This window comes from Pagrus pagrus, assembly GCF_965226575.1.
Source record: "Pagrus pagrus genome assembly, chromosome: 10".
NCBI lineage: Eukaryota > Metazoa > Chordata > Actinopteri > Spariformes > Sparidae > Pagrus > Pagrus pagrus.
The window spans coordinates 18,303,612-18,329,412 of NC_140194.1; the positions used below are offsets into that span (position 1 = coordinate 18,303,612).

Sequence of the window (25,801 nt, forward strand, 5' to 3'; positions counted from 1 at the left end):
AAATTATTAGACATAATTTCTTGGAAACACTCCGGCTCTGGTAGTCCCCACACTGACAGACTACAGCACAATAAACTGAATGACTGTGTAGTGCACGATTTGTAACACAAGATACACTTGCTAGGCAATTCATTAGGTACACCTTTACCATGTAATGCAATTTAATCTACTTTACTTTTCTACTTTAACTGAGCTGAGAATTTTTCAGGTCAAAGGTATTCATATTACATTGTGGTTATTACTGAGGTCACAGTGGATGTCTTGGGGTCAGTCTTCTACTGGAATGCATTTCTTATATTCTGCTCTTCTCATGCATGTATGCAAAATATGAAAGCACTCCTTTGCAAAACCACCACAAACTACATAATTGATTAAAAAAAATTTAATTGAATTAAAACATTTAAAAATAAATTTAAAAGGTAAATCAAACCTAAACATTAATTGCTGTGTATGGCAGAGCTGTTGTACTAGATCACATTCGACTGTGCAAGTGTGGAAATTATTACTTTGAGTGTGGATTGATCTGTGAATTATATGTTTGATTAATCAATTGATATAATTATCATGATTGATGTTGGTTTCCAACACTGACTCCTAAACCAAGATTAATTTGATTCACAATTATATTTAATATAGAGAAAAGGAGCAAACTGAGAAGCTGAAACAAGAAAATGTTTGGCATTTCACAATGGCTGATCAGTTTCTGATAATAATCTTATTGACCCTGCTGATGTACAACTCCTCCCACCTATTATAATCCCCATTATGATAGTCCATTGGGTTGCTATCAGCAGACAGCAGAAAACTAATGTTTATCACAAGCGCAAGTGCTACTGACCCTTGTGAGAGATGTAATTGCTCATTATGGTAACGACCGTGTTGCCATATGGTAAACACTGTTACACCCTTACAAAGCTCTCCAGTTCTATCTATGGTTACCAACACCCTATCCTTCATATAATTACATACAGCAGCCATTATACCCTGTTGTAGTAGGCACAGCCCAGCAAAGGAAACAAATGACCAACATTACCACTATTTATAGTCAAGCTAACCGTGGTTTAACCATGGGTTATGCAAGTAGGTGGTTTGTTTTGATTGAAGGCAGCGTAACCATGGCAACATTGTTTTAGAGGAACACACACTGGGTATCCTTACTTCTGCATAAAAACACAAATCATATAATTTGAAAGAAATGTGGATCGTCATGTTTATAAAAGGATAGTGCGGGGCGTTACTCTGTTTTACGTAACACTAACATCAGTCCAACTAATACGCATTAGACACATCTTAAGGAATTTAGGCCTCAGGATATTGTGCATGTGATATAAGTGTTTGACAATCAGAGCAGCAGAAATCAGCATCTCAAAGGCTCAAATCTTGTCTTTCCTGTGCATCTTCACACTCGCTTAAAATCTGTCTGAGCTGACTGTGATTCATCGGCACAGACGAGTCACAGGACACAAAGTCATCGAATGTCTCCAATCTTCCTGCACTTGTGGTCAGCGTGTCTCTCTTCCCCATAGCTTTTCCGGACATGTGTCGCTAGATTGAGACCAAAAGAGGATGGAGAAGAGGAGGAGGAGGAGGAGGAAAGGGAAAGAGAGACAACAGGGTAATTCATTCAGTCGTCTGTGAAAGAGAGGAAGACACGGTTTCCTCGGAGCATTATGAATACAAGCGTAGTCAGTCATCAAATTATAGCCATCTGCATTGGCCTGAGACCAGGATTCTGCTTGACACACAATAAAGTAGTGTGAGGAGGGGTGTGGTAGCTAGAGGGGATCAGAGACTGTCCTCTTAGGTGGTTAAACCTCCACCCACAGGCTGACACCAAGTGTGGCAGCAGCTTCACAGCTCCAGCTCACACTCTTAAGGAGCAGGGATGATCCTTTACAGATAATGATGTCTTGTCAGCAAAATCACCTCAGCTAGATCCCATCTACACCCAGCCCTAAGTCCCTGAAAGATGGAGAAGACAGCTGAGTGTTATGTTGCAGTAGAAAACAGGAAACCTTCAGGCTTATGTGTTTTTCTTTCATCCTGTAGGTTTGAGCCCCTGTTTGCATACCTGTTAGACACAAGCGAGGGCACAGAGACAAAAGAAGTGTCACAGAGCAAGGCATTTATACAGATAGCATATTGAAAATGTGCTTTTCCTACATGAAGCCTATTCTCTGCCTGAGCTTTACACAGCTTAGCCGGGGAACTAATGAATTCCAGGTCCAGGTACACTGCAGAGAGTAAAGCTATTGTGTGTATCATTAGAAAATGTGCTCTCTTTTCCTGAAGGCAACAGCAGCAAGCTGAATTTGAACCAGAAAATCCCCAGGCAGAATTGTCTTGGCATCGCTCTCTCCTTCAGCTTTTTATCCCCATGCTCAGTGAACAATCCAACAAAAGCTCGGGTTTAAGAACCATGGAGCTCATTGCGATTTTCTTTGTTAATGCAATTGCCTGTAAGAAAAGATTCTGTTCCCCCATTTTTCAGTTTCAGCCTGAAGGCTCCTGTGCAATTAGCACTATTCTTTCATTTGGAATACCTTCTCCTTACTAGAAACTCTCTGAACTGTACCATAATAGCCTCTGGCACAGTCAATAGCAGCTAGCGACAATAGCCTCCAAAAAGTGACATTTTGAAAATGAATGATGTGTAACTGTGATAATTCCATACAGTTCAGTTATACAAATGATATTTGCATGTTCAGTTCTGTACGGGTTTTGAAGTACCGGGAACGGTCTCATCACTTCAGTTTCAATAGTTTCTCTAATTTCTTTCATCTGTTATTCACACAATACGGATTACAAAGTTGAACGTGATAATGTTAGAAGCAGTTTCCCGAGCCACCAACATGCTGTTCTCTGGCTGCAGGAGACTGATGCTGTGTAGCAGTGCATAATCGATAGTCTCTGTGTCTTTGGCCCGGTACTGAGACCGTTCATCACTGACTTTGTTCACAACAGAGCTGCCTTGGAACCAAAAGCAAATGCCTCTTAGTGAAATCACAAAAGCATGGGCGCAAAAAAAGCTTTGCTTTTGTCTCCACTGACATCAAAATGATCGTCTTCACATATTCCAGTTTCAGGTGCAGATCTCAGATGGAGGGGTTCATTCACAGGATGAGGAGCAAAAGGACAAATGTACCCTTCAGTGTTTTGAAGTTGGCAGCAGGGCATTAATGTAGAGGCAACACAGACACAAGCTGCCCTTTAAAAGGCACACACACACATAAACAAGCACACATTGGCTCTCCCACAGCCACCTTCGAACAGATGAAAATACTTTTTCCATTTATAGCTATGAATGTGAATGTTTAGTATTGCATTTTCTCCTCTATATTCTGACTCAGCTGTGTCTGAGAAGTTATTTTATGAGATTTTTGCCTCATGGCATCAAGCCCACCATCCTGCTAGGCTACTGGACGCTGCTGTTGATTTTGAGGGAACATTTTGGTCTTCATGATCTCATAGGAATGTTCTAACTTAGACACAGAAATGTCGCTCTTTGCTTCACAATTCCAAATATTTCAAAGCATTAGCATTGTGTTGTAAGACTGCCTTCTTCACAGTGATGAAGAGCTTCTGTCTCTCAATGCCTGTGAAGGCCTTGTGAGGGCAAGTGGGTCGCTAATGGAAAGCCCCCTTTCTATATCTCTTGACTAAGGCCATGGAAAACCCATGCTGGGGAAACGGGGTCTTGGAGCTGGTCCAGTTCAATTTCAGAGCATGTGCACGGGGAAATAATTGACTTCCTCCGTGGTTTACATTTTGTCGAGGGCTCGGAGAGCACGGTCCTAGGCAGGTGGCTGAATTTGCATATCATTGGAAACGAGACAGCTCAAGCCTGGGAAATCCTGCACCCCAAGACTCTATATGCCTAGAGAACCTCTGCAGGGGTAATGACTGATGTCTCAGTAAGAGCATCCCTTTGAGGCCAGAGGAGATCCTCTCCAGCCAGGAGCAGCTGGACGACACCTGATAATATAGAAATCAGTCCAGAGCAAGTTGCACTGTAACGTGAGATGCAGAAAAATGCTCATCTAATTGGTTTCTCCAAACTTCCACATTAGAATGCACAGAGCTGCCATCTGGCAGGTGTAGGATGAGTGTATAGCCACATATAGGTGTCTTCTTGTGTTATCCCATTCCCAATATAGTGAGCCTTGTAATTTGCAATTGTTTGCGAGTAGAATTTGGTGCTTTTCGTGTGTAATCGGCAAAAAAGTGGCATTTTTTCTTTATTCAAAAATGAACAGTGAATGAAAATATGTGTTTGTGTTTCATTGACTGTTGCAGTTGTATATGCCTTTGATTTATGGGCTAACATGATGCCTCATTCTTATCTCTGTGTTTTACATTTCACTCATCACAGAATCCTACTTTGGGGACAGCTACTGCAGTTTTCAAGCCGTCCAGGATGTCTCCACCTTCCACTTGTCACTACAGATCAAGACTGGTCGGCGAAGTGGGCTGTTGTTACTGGCTGCAGGAATGGAGGACTACCTGTTCCTAGAGCTCCAGAATGGAAAAATACAGGTGAATGGTTAAAAAACTGTGGAGGAGCCTGAAATAGTAATAAACACTGTAAGATAGCGTAGGTTTGACAGGCCCAAATATATATTGTATATATATAAAAAAAAAAATCTGTAAACTTAAGACTGTAAGAGCATTGTTGCATCACTTTGAGTTTAGCTAATTGGTAAAGCAGAGGTTTCCCTTAAACTGTCACATGTGAAAAAAAATCACAATTTACCCTGTGAATTTAATATTTTTGGGCTATTTTCACATGTGAGGTAAAATTGAAAATTGAAAATATATATATATATACATATATATTCCACATGTTCACATGCGATTAGCTTTTGTAACGTATGAATGAAATTTTCCACATAAGCAATGTAGATTTTTATGTGAATTACATACATTCATGAGCATTATCCTTCTGTTCACATCTGGGTAAGAGATTCCACATGTGGATATGTCAAAAATAGCTAAATTAGCACTTAGATTGGCACTATTTTTTTAAGAGGAACTAGTGATGGAGACAGAGCAGAACTTGGAAATTAAAATTGGAGCAAAATATGACTAAATTAAGTCATAAGAGGCATTAAGATGGCTACCTTTTGTGCTAAAGAAGCCTGAGAGAATGGCATGAAATAGAGAAAGCAGATTCAGTGTTAATACATGAAAAAGTGAGATAATGTTGCTACTTATTTCCTTCCACAAGGAGAAGCAAGTGGAAAAACACTTCAAAAAATAATTGGAGCGCTACAAAAGAATGTAAATTCGATGTCAAAGTAAACTATTTCCATTATTATGTGCTCAGTTTCCAATGAGTAGGCGTTCTTGTTTTGTGTTGTTTTGCTGAAAGATCATTTAAAGCAGAGAAAATGCATAAAAATGATAATAATGGATAATAACCTATTTATACATTCTCTGTCTATAATCCTCAAAACACCCCTAACAATATGTTGTGAATAGTGGTACATTTAATGTTGTTTTGACAACCCCTCAGCTTCGGGACATATCTATGACACATTTAATAGGTGCCACTTTGACAACAACCTAAATTGATTTGATTTTTCTGCTGTCTTCTCTAGTTGTCTCACTGGAATGAGAACCATGACATTTCACATCTATAATTAATGGCCTGACAGCTTCAAAAAGCAGCAGAATTAGCATTAGGTGTGCTATCACAGAGATTCATACAGATTTTGACCACAAACGACAACATCTCTACATGTCCAATGAGGTGAATTCTCAGGGTATGGCTAATAAAATATTACCTTCACCTGTCTTTTTCATTCTGTTCCTCCGAGTGATATTAGATACACTGAGAACAAATTCAATTGCCTTGTCTGTCACGCATGTGTAAGAATCATGTCATTTAACTTTATTCATGCAAAACGCAGACTAGTTCATTTATAAAATATAGCTTAGTCAACACTCTGAGCATACATGAGGAATTTTCTGGGGTTGTAGACACACTGCCTAGATCATAAATGTTAATATTACAGTAAAATGAAGCTTTAACTCAAAGGTAAGGGGTAAGTGAGAAGATCTGAGTGTGGTTGTGAGCTTTGATACAAGTATTTGTGTTGAAATTTTCATCTATAATAGATATGGTCTTGTAGTGTTCATTCATATTTGGAGAAGGCATTCCCTTTAGCCCTGAATCCCATCAATGTGCTGTCCATAAAAACTCAACCCATCAAATGCCGTAACTTATTGAAATCAACTCATCTTTTCTGATTAACTTCATGTAAATATACAAGTTGTATTTATTGAAGTTGATCAAACTTAAAATTTCTTGATTCAATTTTTGTACAACTTCAGAACTTATAAACACGAGTTCCTCTAATTTGAAGTCTTTTGACTTTAAATAATGAGTTGGATGAACTTACTATATGGAGCTCAATCAACTCATAAAAATGCAGTAAGTTACTAAAGAAACATGATATATTTGCAGACTTTGTCAGCATGCATTGTTCGAGAGTTAAAACACACACTTCTTATCCATAGTTTGAAGAAAACATATGAAATAGAAATTTGATAGCCTACATTTTGAGAAAAGTCAAGGTTGTTTGTTTTCACAATAATTGAAATCATGATTGCTAACCTGTTTTTGTTTTTTTTAATAAATTGACTGGGAGCAGGTTTAGATTATCTTTGTACCAATGCTTGAACAAAGTAGCTTCAATAGAAGCAGCTGCTCTTTGTGCAAAATGAAGAACTGACTCCTCAAACATAGAAAATGTAAAAAGAAAACAAATTTGTTTGTAATATTTATCAGTGTGACTGAACAGTTGTTGGTTCAACTTGAGTTTATTTAACCTGTTTTCTCAAGTTTAGTTAACTTTAAATTGTTTAAGTTTTTAATAAAGGAAAGAAAATAAACTGAAAAAAAAGACTTTAAATTATTCAAGCTAAAGCAGCTGTTAAACTTGCATTTTTAAGTCGGAACAGCCCAAAATTATTTACAGTTCTTGCAACATTATGTATTTGCAAAATGCATTGTGAGTTTTAAATTAAATGTTTTTGTTTCCCCATAGGCACGGATGAACATGGGGGCGGGGGAGGTGATTCTGACCTCATCCCAAGCATTACAGCTAAACAACCTCCTGGACCACAAGATCTCACTCACGCTCCAAGATGGCAAACTCACCATGACAATTGATGAGCTCTACCCAACATATGTTCCTGTGGATGATAATGGAGAAGAGCTCAATATTGACCAGGGCATCTGGCTTGGAGGAACAGGAGACCTGGATACTCCCTACCTCAGCAATGCCATTCCCCCTTTCCGTGGCTGCATGGCTCAGGTCAAATTTGAGTCCCATCAGTTTGATATTCTCGGCATGGCGTTTAAACAATGCCAAGACACGAAGGAATCTTGCAGCAGTGAGTTTGAGGCTGGTGACGGGGAGGCAACTAGTTTCAGCACTCCTGATTCCTTTGTGTCCTTCCCAACGTGGAGCGGGGTTAGTGGTGCTCCAAGGGTCTTAGAGTTCCTGATGAAAACCACCATTGAAGATGCATTGCTCATTTTCCACCCTGGCCGAGAGTCAGACTTCATCGCTGTTGGTGTTGTGAAAGGCTATCTCAGAGGTATGCTGGAACTCGGCGGTGGGGCAGAGGTACTGGACAATACCCAAGTGCAGCTGGATGATGATCAGTGGCACAGAGTTAAGGTTCAAGTCAGTCAGGAATCTTTTGTTATCAATGTAGATAGCCAGTCCTCCTCCCTCCCTCTGGACAAATCACAAAAATTGGACTTGGTTGGGAACTTGTATTTAGGAGGCATCCAGGGGAAAATGAAGGATGTCTTTCGTGAGAGTGGTTCCTTAAATCGCGCAGAGGAGGAAATGACAGCCGAATCCTTCATTGGTTGCTTGGGGGAAATCAAAGTAAACCAGAAGGATCGAAGCCTGCAGGATGCTTTAGTGACCAAAGATGTTCATGTTAAATGTGAAGGAGAAGACTACGACTACTCAAGTTACTATGACACAGAGTCAACCACAACCTCTCCACCTGTTCGCATCCGATATGTCGATATGGACTTCAATGAAGAGCATTGCCACCCAACAGATGACACACCAGAGATGTTCAAAAACGTAAGAAAACTTCTTGACATCACTCCATTACTAGTTCCTGAAGGTGGTGAAGATGTTCTTGATATCAGCCACATAAAGCCAACATTTGACCTCAGTGCTGCAGGAATTCGTCAATCAGAGATCATCTTTTCTCTCCAGAGTGATCCTTGGTATGGCTTGGTTGATATAAACACCAACACAAAGCGCACACAAAAGTTCACTCTTCTCGATGTTGTCAATAAGAAAATCAAGTATATGCATGACGGAAATGAGAGGCATGCAGACCAGATCCAGTTAGAGGTAGTTGTAAACAGTAACAGCAATCTTCCAGAATGTTTAAAAACTCCTCGCGAGTATGTCGTCCCAATTGAAATTCTTCCCGTCAATGATATACCACAACTTGGTGGAGGGGAAATCACCATCACAGAAAACGGAAGGACTCGTTTGAGCCCCAGTCTCATTAAAATCATGGATTCTGACACCCGCTGTGATGAATTAGTAGTAACTGTAACCTCAGAGCCTTCCATGGAAGTTGGTTACTTGGAAAATGGTCAGCAGCCAGGACGCAGCATCTCAGAGTTCACCTGCAGGGAGCTGAAAGATGGAAATATCTACTTTGTACACAGTGGTGGTAGTGCTGCTGAAATCACCTTGGAGGTGTCTGATGGACAGTCAGTAAGTCATTCAACTAGTTTTAAGTTGTCTGTGACAACGCCACATGTGACTGTTGTCACCAACACTGGCCTTCTCTTGTCTCAAGGAAGCAACGCATCCATTGGTATTCAAAATCTGGCTGCCCTCGCTCATCCCCGTAATGGAGACATTATGTTTAACATCACACAACCTCTGATGTTTGGAGAACTACAGATAATGACAATTGGTGGAACATACAAGCAGGTTACAACTTTCCATCAATCTGATCTGGATCAAAACAGCCTGAGATATGTCAGCACAGACTCTAGTGACCAAGAAGATGTTGTGGTCGAGCGTATCCAGTTCAGCATCCACTTGGGACAGTTCACCCTCTGGAACAACACCTTCATAGTCAAGATCAAGCCTGCACAAGTGAAAGTTTCTAACTTGGTTGCACTGGAGATGCAGGCCGGTGAGCAGCAAACAATCAGACTCACAGAACTTCAAGCCGAAGTAAATGGGAAAAACCCAGATCCACAAACTGTAAAATACATCCTTGTCAAGCCTCCAACACTCGGTAGTCTTAAGTTGTCAGACAGAGAGTTGGCTGAGGGTGACATCTTCACACAGAGGGACATTATGGACAGTACTGTTAGCTACAGGGTGCGTGTGCAAAGAGCAGTGCAGAGTACAGACCAGTTCCAGTTCAGAGTCCTCGCTGATGATCAGTACTCCCCTCTGTACACATTCCCCATCAACATCCTCGGCAATGCAGATGCTCCTGTTTTGACCAACGAGAGGCTGGTTGTCTTGCAGGGTGGTGAAGAAACTCTTAACAAGAACTATCTTTGGATGCAGTCTCCAGGTTCCACAGATTATGTGTACCAGATCATACAACAGCCAAAGTATGGCCGACTGATAAGGGACTCCCCACCAGGGCAGCCTAGATTTGAGGGGGCAATAAGAGTATTCAGCAATGAAGACCTTGAGCTTGACAGGCTTATTTACAAGCACGATGGCTCCAAGACAAGCAGTGATGAATTCCATTTTTCAACCTATGATCAAGCAGCAGAAGATTCAGACAATCAGGAGAGAGTGGATGGCATTTTCAGCATTGCTATCCAGTCTAAGAATGAGCATGCACCTGTGAGGGTTGTGGATAAAGTCTTCAATGTAGTCCGCCACGGTCAGCGTCTGCTAACAACTGACGTCATCCAGTTTAAGGATGAAGACTCAGGTTTCAACGATACCCAAATTGTCTACGCTCGTGAGGGAATCCTCTCTGGCAACATCGTCTCAAGATCTAATCCTTCACAGTCCCTTTTCCGGTTCACACAAGCCGACCTGCGAGATAAAAATGTCCTCTTTATTCACCACGGAGCAGACCGGGAGCGCTTCTCCCTACAGGTGTCAGATGGCTTCCACAAGACCACTGCGCTGCTTCAGATTCAGGCGGGTGAGCCCTACCTGCGAATAGTAAACAACACGATCATTGTCATCGACCATGGTAGCACCAAGACCCTCAACACCACTCTGTTGAGTGCTGACTCCAACCTGGACATCAAAGACGATAGTGAGATCAAGTTCCAGGTAACGTCCCCACCCAGCGACGGCAGGATTATTGTGAGTGGGATTGAGGCTTCAGTGTTCACCCAAGAAGACCTGAAAAAAGGTGTAGTGTCTTATGAACATAATTATGAGAGTCTGAGGTCCAAGGACTCTTTCGTCTTCACCATCCAAGCAAGAGGATACTCTGAGAAGGGTACATTCAGGATTAAAATATTCAAGCAAGGTTACTTCTCAGAGCCTCAGGTGATAACCAATGAGGTCATCATTTCCTATGAGGGAGAGCACACCATCATCAACCAGGATAATCTCAAGGTAATGTTAACTGATGACAGTATGTTGAGCAAAATTGCCATTTTTTTTTACTAACTGGAAGATTTTTGTGTTTATTTACGTGATTCCAAGGTTCAGTTAACATTTGTGCTGGCATTTAATCCATGAAGCTTGGCACTGATCGTGTGGCACAACAATGTCTTTTTTGTTTGTTTGTTTGTTTTCTTTTTCTGAAACAGATCTTTCACATGACTCATTCAAGCACACTGCGCTGTTTTGTAACCCTGTTTCTAATCTACATGATAACCACATGAAAGCAGGGCTAAATATGTCTGTAAAGTTGCTGCTTTTAATCTAGTTTATGAACTAAATTACAGTCTATTAAGTGTGGAAAACAGTGCACTAAGTATCCCCTGAGGAGCTTCCTGAAGCCCACTGTAATTTATAAGATGAGCCAGCCTGCACTTCATCTTCAATGCAATTAATGAGGTTTAAATTATTGGTCTATTCATAACACATTCTCTGTATATCTAACTTAATTTTTAAAATGATGAGGGACATTTCTGAAAGTAAAATGCTCTTTCTTTTAAACTTTAATTTCACCATAGTTCACACATTTTACATCAGTAGTATCAGCTGGAGAATAACCTAGACACCTAAACGCATACCACTGAAATATGTATAGAACAAAGCCTTGACAGAGTGGCCTTTACAAGAGGTAAAATATTGACTTTGCTTCTGGGAGCTTTTCCAATATGTGTCCCTACTATGAAATGAAAACTAGTATGATCTTTTGAAATACTGTGAGATGCAAGCATGACTGCTAAACACTCCAGGCTCCAGAGTTTATTAAATTTTCTCAAAGTGGGATGACCATAAATCTGCCTGCGTGTAAATCTCCTACATGACTTTAACATCTTTTGATTTAGTTTTCACCATACAGTCAGTGTCCCGAGTAGATAATATGTCATACTCTTGTCATTAGGTTTGAACTGCACTTACACGTAAGTGAATTCTGCCCTGTTAGTTAGGAAACGGCAAATGAATGTAGTGTATTGACATAACTTGCAATACTTTCTCTGTCCTAAAATGAAATGATAAATGGCACCTAATATAATTCTAACTTAGAAACACTACTTCCAGTTTTAAATGGAAAATTGGCAACTCTTTTTCCAAGAATTATTAGATTTTTTTTTCTTTTCTTTTTTTACCCAATGTCACTGGAACAGTTGCACAACAGTCTGCCATTTTTGTCAGCTGTAAGTGGTTCCTCTATTTTCATGTTGTATTGCACTGGAGGACAATTTCTATCCTCACCAGTCTGCAAAAATGAGGCAATTTTATATTTTTGCTGGATTCAGAGGTACTTTTGATTAGTCAGAAAACTCAGTCATTTCACTACATAATTAGACCCTTGTCATAAGAGTCTATTAATAGGTAATAAGTATCTTATAAGTACTGACATTATCGGGCTATATGAGTGTTAGTAATAACATTATCATGTTTATTCTTAAATTATCAGAATTTATAAACACTTATAAGAAACTTTTGAACAGCGTGATAAACTGCTTAAGAACATTAATAAAAAAGCATATACGTTTCTTATAATTGTTTAGAAAAGCATTACAAACACATTCATTGAGTTTAATAACTTACCTATTATGTCATTGTTGAACCTTTACTAAGTATATTTCTTGCTTTAGATAGATTAAGAACATTAACCAAGACATTATTATGCCTTTATTAGCAAGTAACTATGCACTTTTTAACCGTTAACTAAGCTTTTTGTAGTTCCAGACTCTCACACAAGAACAATGCCTTATTAAGGTTAATAAATCCTAAACTCTTTAAACTCCTTTAAACGTTCTTAAGGAGCTCTGTGTAACAATTTGTGACAATTTACACCATATGTGAGCTGACTGTAACGTCACTTTAAAAAGTAGACCTTCCCCTTTCTCTTGCTTGCCTTTACAAGCCTTAAAAATGTCTTATAATCTAATAATAAACGTTAATGTGGACCTTAATAGAAAGCGCTACCAGCACATTTTAATGAAAAGGGTTTCTCTGCAACAGTCTGCAGCTTTTTCCCCTTACTTATTCAATTTCTGCATTGTACCATATGCTGTTGCCAACTAAATACCACTGCAAGTTTATCATTATATATAAAAGTCATGATATATCAACTGCATACCTTTTCTTTTTAGGTGGATCAGGCTGATATTCTGCCTACAGAGATGGTGTTCACCATTAAAGAGCCTCCTCGTCTCGGTCATGTGGTCAAACTGACAAACAGCTCCGACAGCACAGCCTCGCCTGTCCTCGACTACATTCACACCTTCACTCAAGAAGACATTGATCAGGGGAACATTCTCTACGTTTCTGCATCCATCCAGGTTGATTGCCATTTGCTTTGTTCTGTTGTAGTGAATCAATGTTCCCTGTTATATTCACAGTGAGAGTAAAATCAGGCAAAAGACAACCTCAGCTTCTGGTGTGTCTAAGGTTTATCTTTCTCAATAACTTATCCATTTCTTTCAGGGCAATGACGCCTTCACAGTGGATGTCAGTAACGGTTTTACAACCGTGGAGGACCTGCGCGTTTCTGTGAACATCGTGCCAAGGCTCATCCCCATCCAGAGCTTCAACTTTACAGTGAAGGAAGGCCTCAGCAGGGCAATTAATGCACAGATTATTAACATCTCACATCCCTTCTACAGCTCAGCAAACATCGACTTCGTTGTGGAAGAGTCACCACAGCACGGGGACCTCCGCTACCTGGATGGCGACGAACTTACTTACTTTACATGGGAAGAGGTACGTAATGATATGATAAAGGAAAATCAATGCCTTTTTCCTCATATATCACTATTGGTTTTAACTTTTGTTTGATCCCTCCTCTTACTAAGTCTTAATGAGGTTTTAATCAACAATCAAATAAAGTCTCATTCCTCGCCACTATGTTACCCCATGCTATGCTATACTGTTATTGGCTTGATTAGCCGCTGGGTAATGATTGAGGTAATTGACTGTTTGCCTTTGCCTAATGATCCAGCTCTACTCCTCTATATGCGTTAAATTGAAATAGATTATTCTTGGTGCATGCATGTACCAGTTTCTATAACTTTATTCAGAGTGCCAGGAGAAATAGGATCATCTTTAAGGAGACCTATTATACCTTTTTTGTTTCCTCCAGCGTTTAATATAGGTTGTTCTTCATGTAAAAGGTCTTGAAAGTTAAAAAGGTCTAAGTCCTCACCAACAGAAGCTCCTCTCTCCCACAGAAAACGCTGCTCCTGAAACGGCTCATCAGTAGTCCCGCCTCTAAATCCGTGAGCTTGTGTCATCACATTACGTGTCACAAATTTGCACAATTTATGCCTCGCAACTAGTGAGTGATTTAGCGACGCTGCTCTGTTGTTGTTAGTGGTGCTGTGTCAGGCATGTGTGAGCTGACCAATCAGAGGAGACTGGGTTTTCGGGAGCATGTAAATCTGTACTAGTAGTAGCCCAAAATAAAATTTTGACCCTGAAAATTAGCATAATATGTCCCCTTTAACATATTATTTTTCCATGTGGTTTCTATTGATGTTTCCCCTCAAAATTCTAACTTTTGGTTGCACTGCTTACGAACAGAAAGAAAACTTGAGGCTCGTTCTTTACCAGATGGTTAGCAAATGTGTACGACATGTTGCCAAATCCACCAAAACATTGGACCCAATATCTGACACTTTAAGGATTAAGTAAAAATGATTGTCCATACAAAGCACACAAAGATTATTATACTTTTATCAGTCAGGGACCAAAACCTTCCCAGAAGACCCAAAAACCCAATAATCCATAATTCAAACTCTTTTAATAACTTCAGGGAGCATAACAGTAGATCATGATGGTTTTTCAAGAGGATTACCACAGCAAAGGGTCATCATAAAACTTTCCCCAGCTACTACTCAGAGCTGTTTTGGATTTGTTGTGTTGTACCAGATAGAGAGGGGATGGGGAATCTGGGAGCTGCTGCAGCTCAGTTATCTGGTCTCCTTCCATGTGGTTCAGGGGCCCCAGCTTCAGGAAAATATAAAAAATGCATGAGTAGTTACCGGTGGAAAAACCTCATGCATTCTGAAAAGACCACATAGTTTAGTGGAGCTAGTTAGACACACATCTTATAGCTCCTACATCCAGCCCTGGTCTGCCTCTACTCCTCTCTATTTTGCTGAACCATTGTGGAAAAACTGACGATGCCTTTGGACCGCCTGAAGCCAAAATAAACTGGCCTGGTATATTCCTATAATAATGTGTGAGTGCACACAAAACTCCCGCGCTTTGCTACTGCCAGACTCACTCATACTGTCTCTTGAAGATCCTAGTGAGTAACTCGAATGGGTCTAGTGCACAGCCGTGATTACGTTGGTAGCGGGGAGGCAAAAATGAACACAGATATCATCGTCTGCCACAATGGAAATGTCACAAAGAAAACAAACTCTTCTTTTCTACTGCTTCTTGGAGACGTTTTTATGTGTGTACTGTGTGTACTCTCTTTCTGTTTTCATTTACTGTACTATATTCAGAGAATGAAAAAAGGCCGGTTAAATGAGAGCCATATTGAAGAAAAGATGTCCAAGCCTAAATCTGCGCGTCATTTAAACCAGACTGTAATTGTTCCAAAATGATTGTCGGATGTAGTTTTATTGCATTTTTTTTTCAAGTTTCAAGCTCGACTGAGAAAGTCCCCCGTCGCCTCTGGGAACGGACACTGGACTTACTGGCGTGTGTAGTAATTTTGTGATAAAGTCATTCGTAGTGGTGATTCACTGAGGTTATGTAAGCGTACACTATCATGGGGGGGGGTGCACAGTGAGAAAAACTGAAAGTGGCTCATGCAGAAGATCTGCAGGAACACCAACCACAAGAATGTAAAGTAACTCTATGTGCCATGTGGCCCAGATGTGTCGCATGACCATCTGAGTCATGGCATTTTGCTAACTACAGCATTAACTGTGATCTACTCCGGCTTTGAACAATAAAGTCATGTACACACTGAGTAACAGATGGATCCAAGGAAATACAGGAAATCTGAGTCACTTTGCTCTAATACACCTTTGCTTTAATCAGGTTCAGCTCTCCATCAGGTCTCAATTAGGTCTTCCATCTATGGAAACCTATTAAAGTCCACACAGGCATCTTTATTTTCAACAAAGGACACAATGTTTTCAGGACAAAGTGAGCCATTTTCCAAGATTTATGTTACTAATTTTCCAAGCAAAACAGTAGGCACACAGAACCTACGATTTTACATCAATCTAAACTGAAAATGAAATAAATAACGTGGCCAGTATAAAAAAAAACAGAAAGCCACGTCTCCAACAACCACCCACTGTTTATTGTCCCAGCGAGCAGACTGATTGTCTCGCTGACTTTCCCCGATCAGTAATGATGATGGGGGTTGTTATTCCAGAGGGATGTCAGTCATATGGGATCCATTTGGCACTTCCTGCTCTACGAAGCAGGTCCTGTCATCGCAGCAGCTTAGTGGCTTTTGTCGAGACAAAGTTTCAATTGTCTCTGAAAATATTATGTAGGCAGCTTATTTGATTCAGATAGGACAACAAGACTGAGAAACAAGAACACAGGATAGTGGGAGCTGAGATTCCTCTTCTGTATGCAGAAAGTCAACAGTGTTGGCTTGGCCCGGCCGCAGGTGCTGTTTTCCATCGAGCTCACTTGACACTGGATGACTGATTCCTTTGTGCATCTGGTTTCCCTCAAGGTTTCGTCCCGCAGGGGACATTCTCCTGTGCTGCTCCCAGACTTTGAGATCTGATTATAGCCTTTATCTTAAAACTTTGAAAACATACTGTATATTATCTCCTTAGGACAACAAAAGATATTGTGTGAACTTTACAGAGATGTAAGTCTCCTTAAGTTAGAACAGACTGTAAAACAGAGACCTTTAAAGGGGAATTCCAGTGGTTTTAAACTTGGGCCCTATATTTACATGTTTGGGTGTTTAAATGATTTCTACTTACCAAGAGTTTTGGATTCAGTCTTAGCTGGTAGCTGCCACACATCTGCAATGGCTGCAATGTAATCCATCTATCAAAGTTACGTCCACTAAGAGTACCTGTTTTTGCCACTGACAGGCTATGGATGTTTTTCTAAGTATCTGACAACATTACAGAAACAATTCCTAAGGAAACAGACCTTTATTGTAGATAATAAGGTCCATTTTGTTACAAGAAACACGTCTCATTCAAGGAGAAGTCTGCGCTGAACTCTTGCAAGGTGAGCTGTTACAATTGTTGCCTCATCTAGACAGACAAAATCCTTTAAATATTCAGCCATGACTTGGGAAATAAACTCCAAACTCCTCTCCCTAACTCTGATTCATGTTTCCTCGCCGTCTTCCTGCAACAACTCACCTCTGGCAAGATTTCAGAGAGAGACTTGTGTTTCTGGTAACAAAACGGATATTATTATTCAACAATAAGGTCTATCTCCATGGGAATTTACTCTGTAAGGTTTTCAGACACAAGAGTTAAAAAAAGAGCATATTCTTCCAAAATATCAAACTACTCTTTTCATAGAAATCTAATTTATACTTTTGTTTTGTCAAAGTGCTGTCGAAAAAATCCTGTGTGAAGTTGTGCAGTGTCCCATGCAAACATATTTGATATATGTAAATGTTTAAGCTGTGGTAACAGTGTTACTCCAGATCAAATGTCTCTCTCTCTCTCGAAATTTTGTTAGCTCATAAATATCAAGCAAATTAATATATTGAGTGAACTAATCCTCTTAGACTGTACATAGAAATGTTATGAGACAGAAAACTAAACAAAACAATATAACAGTGTCAATATTTACTGCTTCCCATAAAGATTTCAGACTCACAATAGACAGACAAAACAGTGATCAAAACATCATGACTTTTTGTCTAGTATGAGTCAATGTCCAAATCTTTGATCCTACCTTTCCCATGATGCAATGACATAATCTTTTCCTAAGATACTCCCTGTCTTGTTAACGCCCACATGTTTCAAACTCTTCAGACACTTTGTTAAAGCAGACTTTCTCCGAGCCAAAGCCGAGACAGTCAGATTCCCCAGAGCCACAGAAGACATTATACAATGTTTTCATGGGCTGAGAAGTGATGTTAACAATTAGTTAACTGACTATTATGAAATAAGTGGAGTATCAGACAGCTAAAATTAAGAAATTAAGAGAGCGATGGAAACTATGTCATGACAGTTAGTTTGTTCCATTTCTAACTGGACTTTGTCCAAGTTAACCAGGATGTGATGGCCTCATGGTTTCTCAAAAGCAGTGGTCTTTGGATAAGTGTTTTAAGAGACACAGTCACATTGTAAAAATGTATTCCACCTTTTATTCTCACCCAGCCTCCACCTATTTTGTGATGTTTCCTACCATTCAGGTCTGATTCAGAATTGAGTGACACCTGGATCCCTTTTTGTCTCCTCCAGATGAAACTTGGACACATCTACTACATGCATGACAGCACCGAGAGCACAGAGGACAGTTTTACACTCGCTGCCTCGGCTTATGAGATTGAGCGCCGGAGCCTCCCCATCACCATCTCAGTGACTGTCATACCAGTCAACGACGAGCCGCCAAAACTGACACGTAACACAGGACTGGAGGTAATGTTTTGCTCTTTGAATGTGCATTTGTTAGTGTGAGCTTTCCTCCAACAAACTTGGATGGAAATGTTGCTGTAGGAAAAGTCTTTCATACCTATAAAACGTAAACTTTCGGTTTATTGGATACTTTTTTCCTTCAGTTTGTTTCAACTGATGAGAATTCAAGCTGACCACAACTGCCACTTTTTTATGTGAAAGGGGAAAGAACAAGCTTTTTCACAGTGACCTTTCAAAACAAGAGAATGATTTGGGGTTTTTTTCACCTAAAAAGATGAAACTATGGAAACGATAACTTCTCTACAGTTGTACGTTAGACCCAGTGCTCAGTTCGCCATTTTACTGTTGTGAATAACTTTGTTTTCTCTTCTGAAATATGGAAATAAGAACTAGTTCAACTTGTGCTTGTGATTGACGGGATGTGAGCATTTCCACCTGCTCCAGACATTGCATGATTGGTCGAATGCCCACCGCCGCACAAAATACGAAATGAACAGCTGAAAAGTGGCTTCATAACAGCTGATAACATCTTATGTCTACATCTTCCACTGGAGGTTTAAGTTGAGATAAAATCATAGTTTTTAGAACTAATGGACTGTGAACTCTGCATGAACTCTGTTCTCATTGCTGATCTTTTCTCACATCTATACTGAATAGACCCAGCTGCACTTACAGACTGCTGCCATGAATCCTGTATGAACTGAGAATAAAACTCAGACACAGAAGAATACTGACCTCCTCACAGATGATGAGGCGTGCTGCATCTGTACAGCACTGGCCCACAAAGCATATTTGTTTTTATAAAGAGCCATGAAATAGAAGTGAATTAGCATATCCTCATCCTGACTGCTCCAAAATGTAGCAAGTGAATCATGTTAGCCACAAGTATACAAGGGCAGTGATTTACGACTGTATGCAGTCGATGCAGAGCAGGTAATTTGAGTTATACAGTATAAGTGTACATTTTATCACAGTCTCAAACGTGCAGATATCTTACAGCTGGGCAGTACATCGATATCATATATTCATCATGATATGAGACGATATTTTGTCTTAGATTTTGGATTTTGGATATCATTATATCATGACATGGCATAAGTGTTGTCTTTTCCTGACATTACAGTAAGGTGATGTTACTTGTCATTATATCCACATTACTGATAATCACTTATCAAATATCACATTGTGTTATGAGGTGATATTGAGGTATTTAGTCAAAAGTATTGTGGTATTAAATTTTGTTGCCCAATCCTAGCATTTACAAAGTGCTTTTGAGGAGATATCAAGATATCAAGATGTATATTCAGCAGCTTGGTCAGTGGCTTTAAGCTTCCAACTATGATGCTTTTTATCTACCCCTCCTGCATTAGTTTTCCACGTGAAGGGTGTCACCTTTAGCACTAATACATTATATGCAAAACTACTTGGTAAGGTTTAGGAAAAGATCATACTTTGGGTTAAAATAACTACATTCAGTCTCGTAAGTAATGCATGTGACGTTACTTATGTCATTTAGGTATGTTACATGTATAATATGCAACTTACTGACATTGCCTGTTTTTTGATACTTATTGCTTTATACATTTTTGATACTAAACGGTTTGATTGCTATTTATATTCCTTTTATACTTGCTATTGTACAAAATTTGGTCCGTCGTGACTCTTCTCGCTTTTTTATACTAACGCACTGGAGGGGCACTTCAAAAAGTGACGCCACAGAGGTGCCTATAGCGTCAAACTTAGAAGAATATAGTGTTTCTGATTAGGCGGCCGCATTTGACACGTTGGTCAGTGAGAATGGACTCATATATTGTGTATCGTGATATAGCCTAAAAATATTGCGATATTATTGTAAGGTCATTGCCCTGCCCTACTCAGTCTGCACTAGAGCATGCAGGCAATAAAAGGACATACTATCAGTATCACAGTGCCTATACTTAACCCTGTATCTCAACTATCTGTTACTGCATCATATGCAACATCCCATACTGAACACTCAACTTTTTTAAATATGGAACATGTAATTTAGAAACATATTTCAGCCTGTGATAGACTAGCTTGAGGGTGTTATTTATCACCATGCAACTATATTAAAAGAGTATAATTAATGGGTTTTCATTATTGCCTGTCCCTTATTAGCATAGTCATGTAAAACACATTTGTTCATTAAACTCAGCTTTTAACTATTCATATTATGTGTTTGGAGACTAAGTTGAAATTTGAATTACAGCATACTGATTTAGAAGTATGCTGAAATTAACAGTTTTGCTTTTATGAGGTCATTCTGATACGTTTTTGTGAGTTGGTAGTGTCTCCAAACAATGTATTTATTGGGATAGGCAACATTTCAATCCAAGTTGGATCTTTATCAGAACAAAATGTTTAAAACTAGATACTCGTAAAAATACCAATAGGCAAAAACATTCAAATATGTTACATGTATTAAAAACATATTTCTCCAGAAAAACACATTTGCATAATGTCTTTCTGTCTGCTATCAAGAAGTTATACCCATAATCTAAATTTGCATAGATATATTTCAGATTTCTAATAGTCTTTATATTACATGTGCATAAAACGACGCTCCATCGAGTGTTAGCATGTTCATTTACTACACTGTAGACAGATCTTAACTATGTTTCTTCGCTAAAAGAATTTCCCCAAAATAATTACTGTAATTATAAAGGATTTGATGTAACTGCATCTTTTTTAATTGAATCTACAGCATGTTCAGAGAGTTTTTGCCACACACTTTGAAAGTGATTTACATCATGAGGGAAAAGTTTTGAACCATCAATGAAGTAGATTCTACTGTATGAGTAGGCAGGCAGTTGGAAAAAGCCAGCAATAATCAGCTCACAGAACTGGAAACCAACTGTGTCATTCAGCCCTCCCTGCTCTGCCTGCGGCTCCGCGTCTCCCTGGCAACCCGTATTTTTGGAAAACCAAGATGGTCGACGAGACCGCGGCTTTCTGGCAGAGTGAGGGCGGCATCCAATCCCTGTGCCTGCTCTGCTGCGGCTGCAGAATGTAACACAATAATATATGGACGTCTCTGCGCACAGAGCCAGGGCGGACCTAGGGCGCTTGGATTGATTTAAGGCAGGAAGTGTGTGTGTGTAGTGACCCCTGCAGCAGATGATCAGACAAGATGACTAACATGGCCGTGATCGGCCTCTGTTAAAGCTCACCATTGATCCCATTTGGCCCAGTCTGTGGGATACATCTGGTCTCGATTAGGGTTTACATTCTGTCTCTGTCTGGTTCTACTCAACTTTGCTGTATCTCTGAACAGTTGTCCCACTGGGTTAGTGTGACTTTTTGACAGCCTATCTTCTTTTTCCATCCATCTGTCTATTTATCTATCTATCTTGATAGTGATGGATGAAGTACATTCTTCATCAAAACACAGAGATGTAAAATCGTTACACCAGGTATTTGGGTGGTCATCGCTGAAGATGGAGAGCTCAATTCAAAATGTAACACCACCACTGTCTTCTTTTCTTTTTTTCTTCTTTTCTTCATACACAACAGCTCAGGCATTGAAAATCATCTTCCTTGCTGTTTTTTCCAGTAGTTTGTACACCTTTACTGGCCCACTCCCTGATATAGAGTTAGAAACACACCCTTGTGTCCCCTATACCAGACAAGATTTCGGATTGCCTGGCAGCTTGGGATACAGACATCTGGCGCCCCTCAGAGTATCCAAAATTTCAGAGCCGGTTGGTATCCTGTTGAGTCATCAGCAAACTAAGTCATTTGCCCGTGGCAGCTCCTTCATTACTGCCTGCAAATGAAATATCAGCCATTGTGTCTGATCAAATTAAATTTGCAGCCCTTCTTCTTTGGTGCTAAACGCATTGATTTATATATAAACCATTAATTTGCAAGGCCATTTTTCAGATTACCTGCCCTAGATTGCCTGGTGCCTCGCTGGGGTGCAGCGTGGACTGATGTGGCCATCTAGTGTCAGGGAGTGGGTTCTGCACTGTTAAAAATGTCCATCACATCCAGTACTGACTATACTTCGAACCCAGTGACCCGACCTCATTTTGAATATTGAAGCCCTTATTTATTGTTAGAAAAGTTTGTTTTACAGTGTAAATCCTGTTTTCTGTTCTGGCACATTTCCTGCAGTGAGAGTCCAGTGTACAGAGTTCAGTTCAGCAGAATAGGTAATCAGTTTTGTGTACATGATTATTATCAGCCTCATCATGAACATCACAAGCTACAATAGTCATTAGTGCCAAAATATATAAAGCACTGTCTCACATCAGTTGCTCAGTGAGATTCATTGGTGTAGAGTTAATTCACAATTCTTGTTTAAAAAATGTACAATTGATTTGAGAATGACTAGAGATGTTAATGATTAATGATTGTTCGATTAAATGAAGTTAACAATGTAACAGATTGAAAATGTATTAACTGTCAGTCAGAGATGGGCACAAATAGATCAGAAAGTATCTTGTAACAAAAAATATAATAAAAATATCAAAATAAAAATACAAAATACTGGTATGTGAAAATATATTTAATTAAAATACAAGTCATTTGTAATTTCCAAAATCTAAAAAGACATTAAACTGATTATTAGTTTTATTAGCCCCAATACGTCCAACATACGATATTCAATATATTAATAATGATTAACCAATAATCGATTGACATTTCAAATTCTGTTTTTACCAAGTATATATTTCACATTTCTTACCTAATAAAGTTTTCTCATGTACATAAACTCGTTGGTGCTTCAGGTTCCCTCAAATTGAATTTTGATCTCGATTTCTAGAACAAATTGAAAGTTCAAAAAGTGACATAACACCCCCAGAAGCTCCTTCAGCTGACCTCCTGTGGTTCAACTCCTCACCCTCCTGCAGTGATGCACAGGTGTACTCTCGGACCAAATGATATCACTACTGGAGGTGGTAACAGGTGCTACAAAGCACACTTCTGACCACACCAATCAGGGGTGTGCATGTGGTCAAAGGTGTGGCTCTGAGAGAACAGTGGAAATTGGTTTTCAGCCTGGTGTGAAGTTACTCTTTGACGCCTGGTTGCATCGAGGCGACCATGCATCTGATAGAGACCTAAGTTTCTGAATCTTTTTAAGAGCTCAAAATTAAGACTATAATTTATCTTGTTCCTACCCTTTCCACAACATCAGCTCTGTTAGCAGTGGTGGAAGAATAATGTCGAAGTATTGTAACACTAGTTTTCCTGCAACAATGCTCTTTAGTGCTGAGAAATTGGCCAGGTGGGTGGCGCTATTATCAGCTAAGTCATCTCTGCATATCATGTCCAAGGCTACCAAAAGGACTATCAGCCTCTTATGTCTCTCGATAAGGGGAGGGATAAAACAGAGGGAAGGTAAAGCATAGAGCATCTGTCTCATCCATCATATGTAGGCTATGGTGGGTGTTCTGCCTTAAGGCAAGCATATCCACTTCAACCTTCCTAACATAGTCCAGATTTGGCTCAGAGTTTTTGGGTTCAGTCTCCACACCCCCACCAGAGGTTGTGCTCCCAGACAACTTTCAGGCTCTGCTTCCTGCAGGCCGAGGTGTAAACAGCCCAGAGGAGGTAGAGGCTCGACAAAGCCTGAAATCACAGGTTCTCCGCAGGCTTCAGCAGCAGGGAGGATAAAATGCTGATGTAGGCCCGTATGATATCAAAATATCCTTGCAGCCTGTCACTGACTTGAAGTATGATTTAAAGTGGGATGATGTGACATTCTTCTTCTTTCTTTTTGCGGATGATGTATTGTTCCAGAAATAACTTCAATATATAATTGACATTTTAAGATATATGACATTAATATAATGATAATATATTAGCATAATACGGCAGGTGCACCCTTTCAAAGAGCAATAAATAGCCTATTTTTAATTCTTAGTAATATTTATACATTTGCATTGGAATGTGAAACACATTTTAAAGAAACAGTTTACCCAAAAATGAAAATTCTGTCATTATCTACTCACCCTGAGTGATGTTTTGTAGTTCACAAAACATTTCTGGAGCTTCACAACTCCAAACAACTGAAGTAGCTGGAGACTCCATAAAGCTTGTTTGATAAAATCCAACTCTGGGAAAGATCAGAGTTCCCAAATTGATTTGAAAATATGTTAATTACACACTTCTTAAGCTCAAATCCTCACTGTAAGCTAAAAGCGTTAGCGAGCACCCCATCTGAAATGGGTGCACGAGCTGGCCCGCACGTCAAGGGTGAAAATAATGTCCCCAAAAATAGCTCCAAAAATATTTAATGGACTATGAAACTTCACCCAACTTCCATCAGCATGGGGGTGAGTAGATATTGACTGAATTTTCATTTTGGGATGAACTGTTCCTGTGAAAAATTTTAAATAAATAAACATAAATAAAATAAAACCACACAACCAAAACAATAACTAAAATGGACTCTCATCTAACAACTTCCAGATGATTTCCCCACTGTCTGCAAATACAAGCAGCAGGCCTCACACTCGTCCGTTCCCTGATGGTCCAGGGATTATCCCAAATTTAGCCACCTGCTTACTTCCAGACATCAGCACCTCAGCTTACCCACAACCAAGGCTGCCCAGGAAGCACCTAAATGACTATATTCAGTGCTGGCAGGGCTGAGTACACATTTCAAAATAGTCATTTAAATGTTGATGAAACAATAGTAAAATGTAACTTAGACTTCTAAAAATGTTTCAACGAGATTTAGTCTGGTTTTAACCTAGACGTACCGAGTCTGTTGCTATTGATCACCGCTGTCTAGTTTCATAAACCTCCACTTGTTTTTTCTTTCTTTCCCTATTTCTCTGTGTTTATTTCTGTCCTTGTGCAGTTGCAACAATCAATTTCCCCTGTAGGGATCAATAAAGGTTTATTGTATCTTCATTTATCCTATCTTAGATGTCTAGACATATTGTGACATGTTAATCGTTAAGTCAGTGCTCATAGCTTGAACAATCATGTACACAATGGTCACATTAGAAGATCATCATTCTATTTCTGCTGCAAAGCAGAACAGCAGCTTTACTTCCACTTCCATCCAGATGCCACAAAGTGTACAATGAAGTTTTCTTCAACAAGCTTCTTGTATACTTTAAATGATATAATACTTACCAAATATTTGCATCTGACATATTGTTTATGTCTAATTCCTGAGTATTCATTTAAAGGTTAAAGACAACATTTCTCACAGTTGTCGCTTTAAGGCAGGAACACAGAGACACAACTTCCAGACAGAATACAAGAGCCTACTTTTAATGATCCCTTTAATGTATAACAGGAGAAATTGTGCATGAACACAGACAATCTCAACTCCTACTTGTCTGTGAAGTCGTCTCCAGTTATAAAAGTTATCATTTGAGAGGAGCAAAGGCACAATCAAAGACTGTAATGATGGATTACAGCTTTGAACGGATGATGGCGATAAAGCTCTGATGGAGTGTCAAACTGAATGGGATGTTTTGAGAAGTGGACTGGAAGGCAACTAAATTATACACTTCACAACATATTTGTTATATTGAACCAGTCGAGATGGGTCTGAAATACCAGAAATGACACAGAGGACTGGAAGAGACAGCAATTTTG

General features: G+C 39.5%; 1 protein-coding gene across 1 annotated transcript in view; it reads left to right on the forward strand.

Annotated features, from left to right (window-relative positions):
• cspg4 (chondroitin sulfate proteoglycan 4) overlaps window positions 1–25,801 on the forward strand; it is a 76,343-nt gene that overhangs the window by 37,176 nt on the left and 13,366 nt on the right. Inside the window, exons 2-6 of the mRNA XM_084363232.1 lie at window positions 4,373–4,536; window positions 7,053–10,607; window positions 12,770–12,958; window positions 13,104–13,379; window positions 18,041–18,217. Coding sequence (XP_084219358.1) covers window positions 4,373–4,536; window positions 7,053–10,607; window positions 12,770–12,958; window positions 13,104–13,379; window positions 18,041–18,217 — 4,361 coding nt within the window. The remainder of the gene's footprint in view (window positions 1–4,372; window positions 4,537–7,052; window positions 10,608–12,769; window positions 12,959–13,103; window positions 13,380–18,040; window positions 18,218–25,801) is intronic.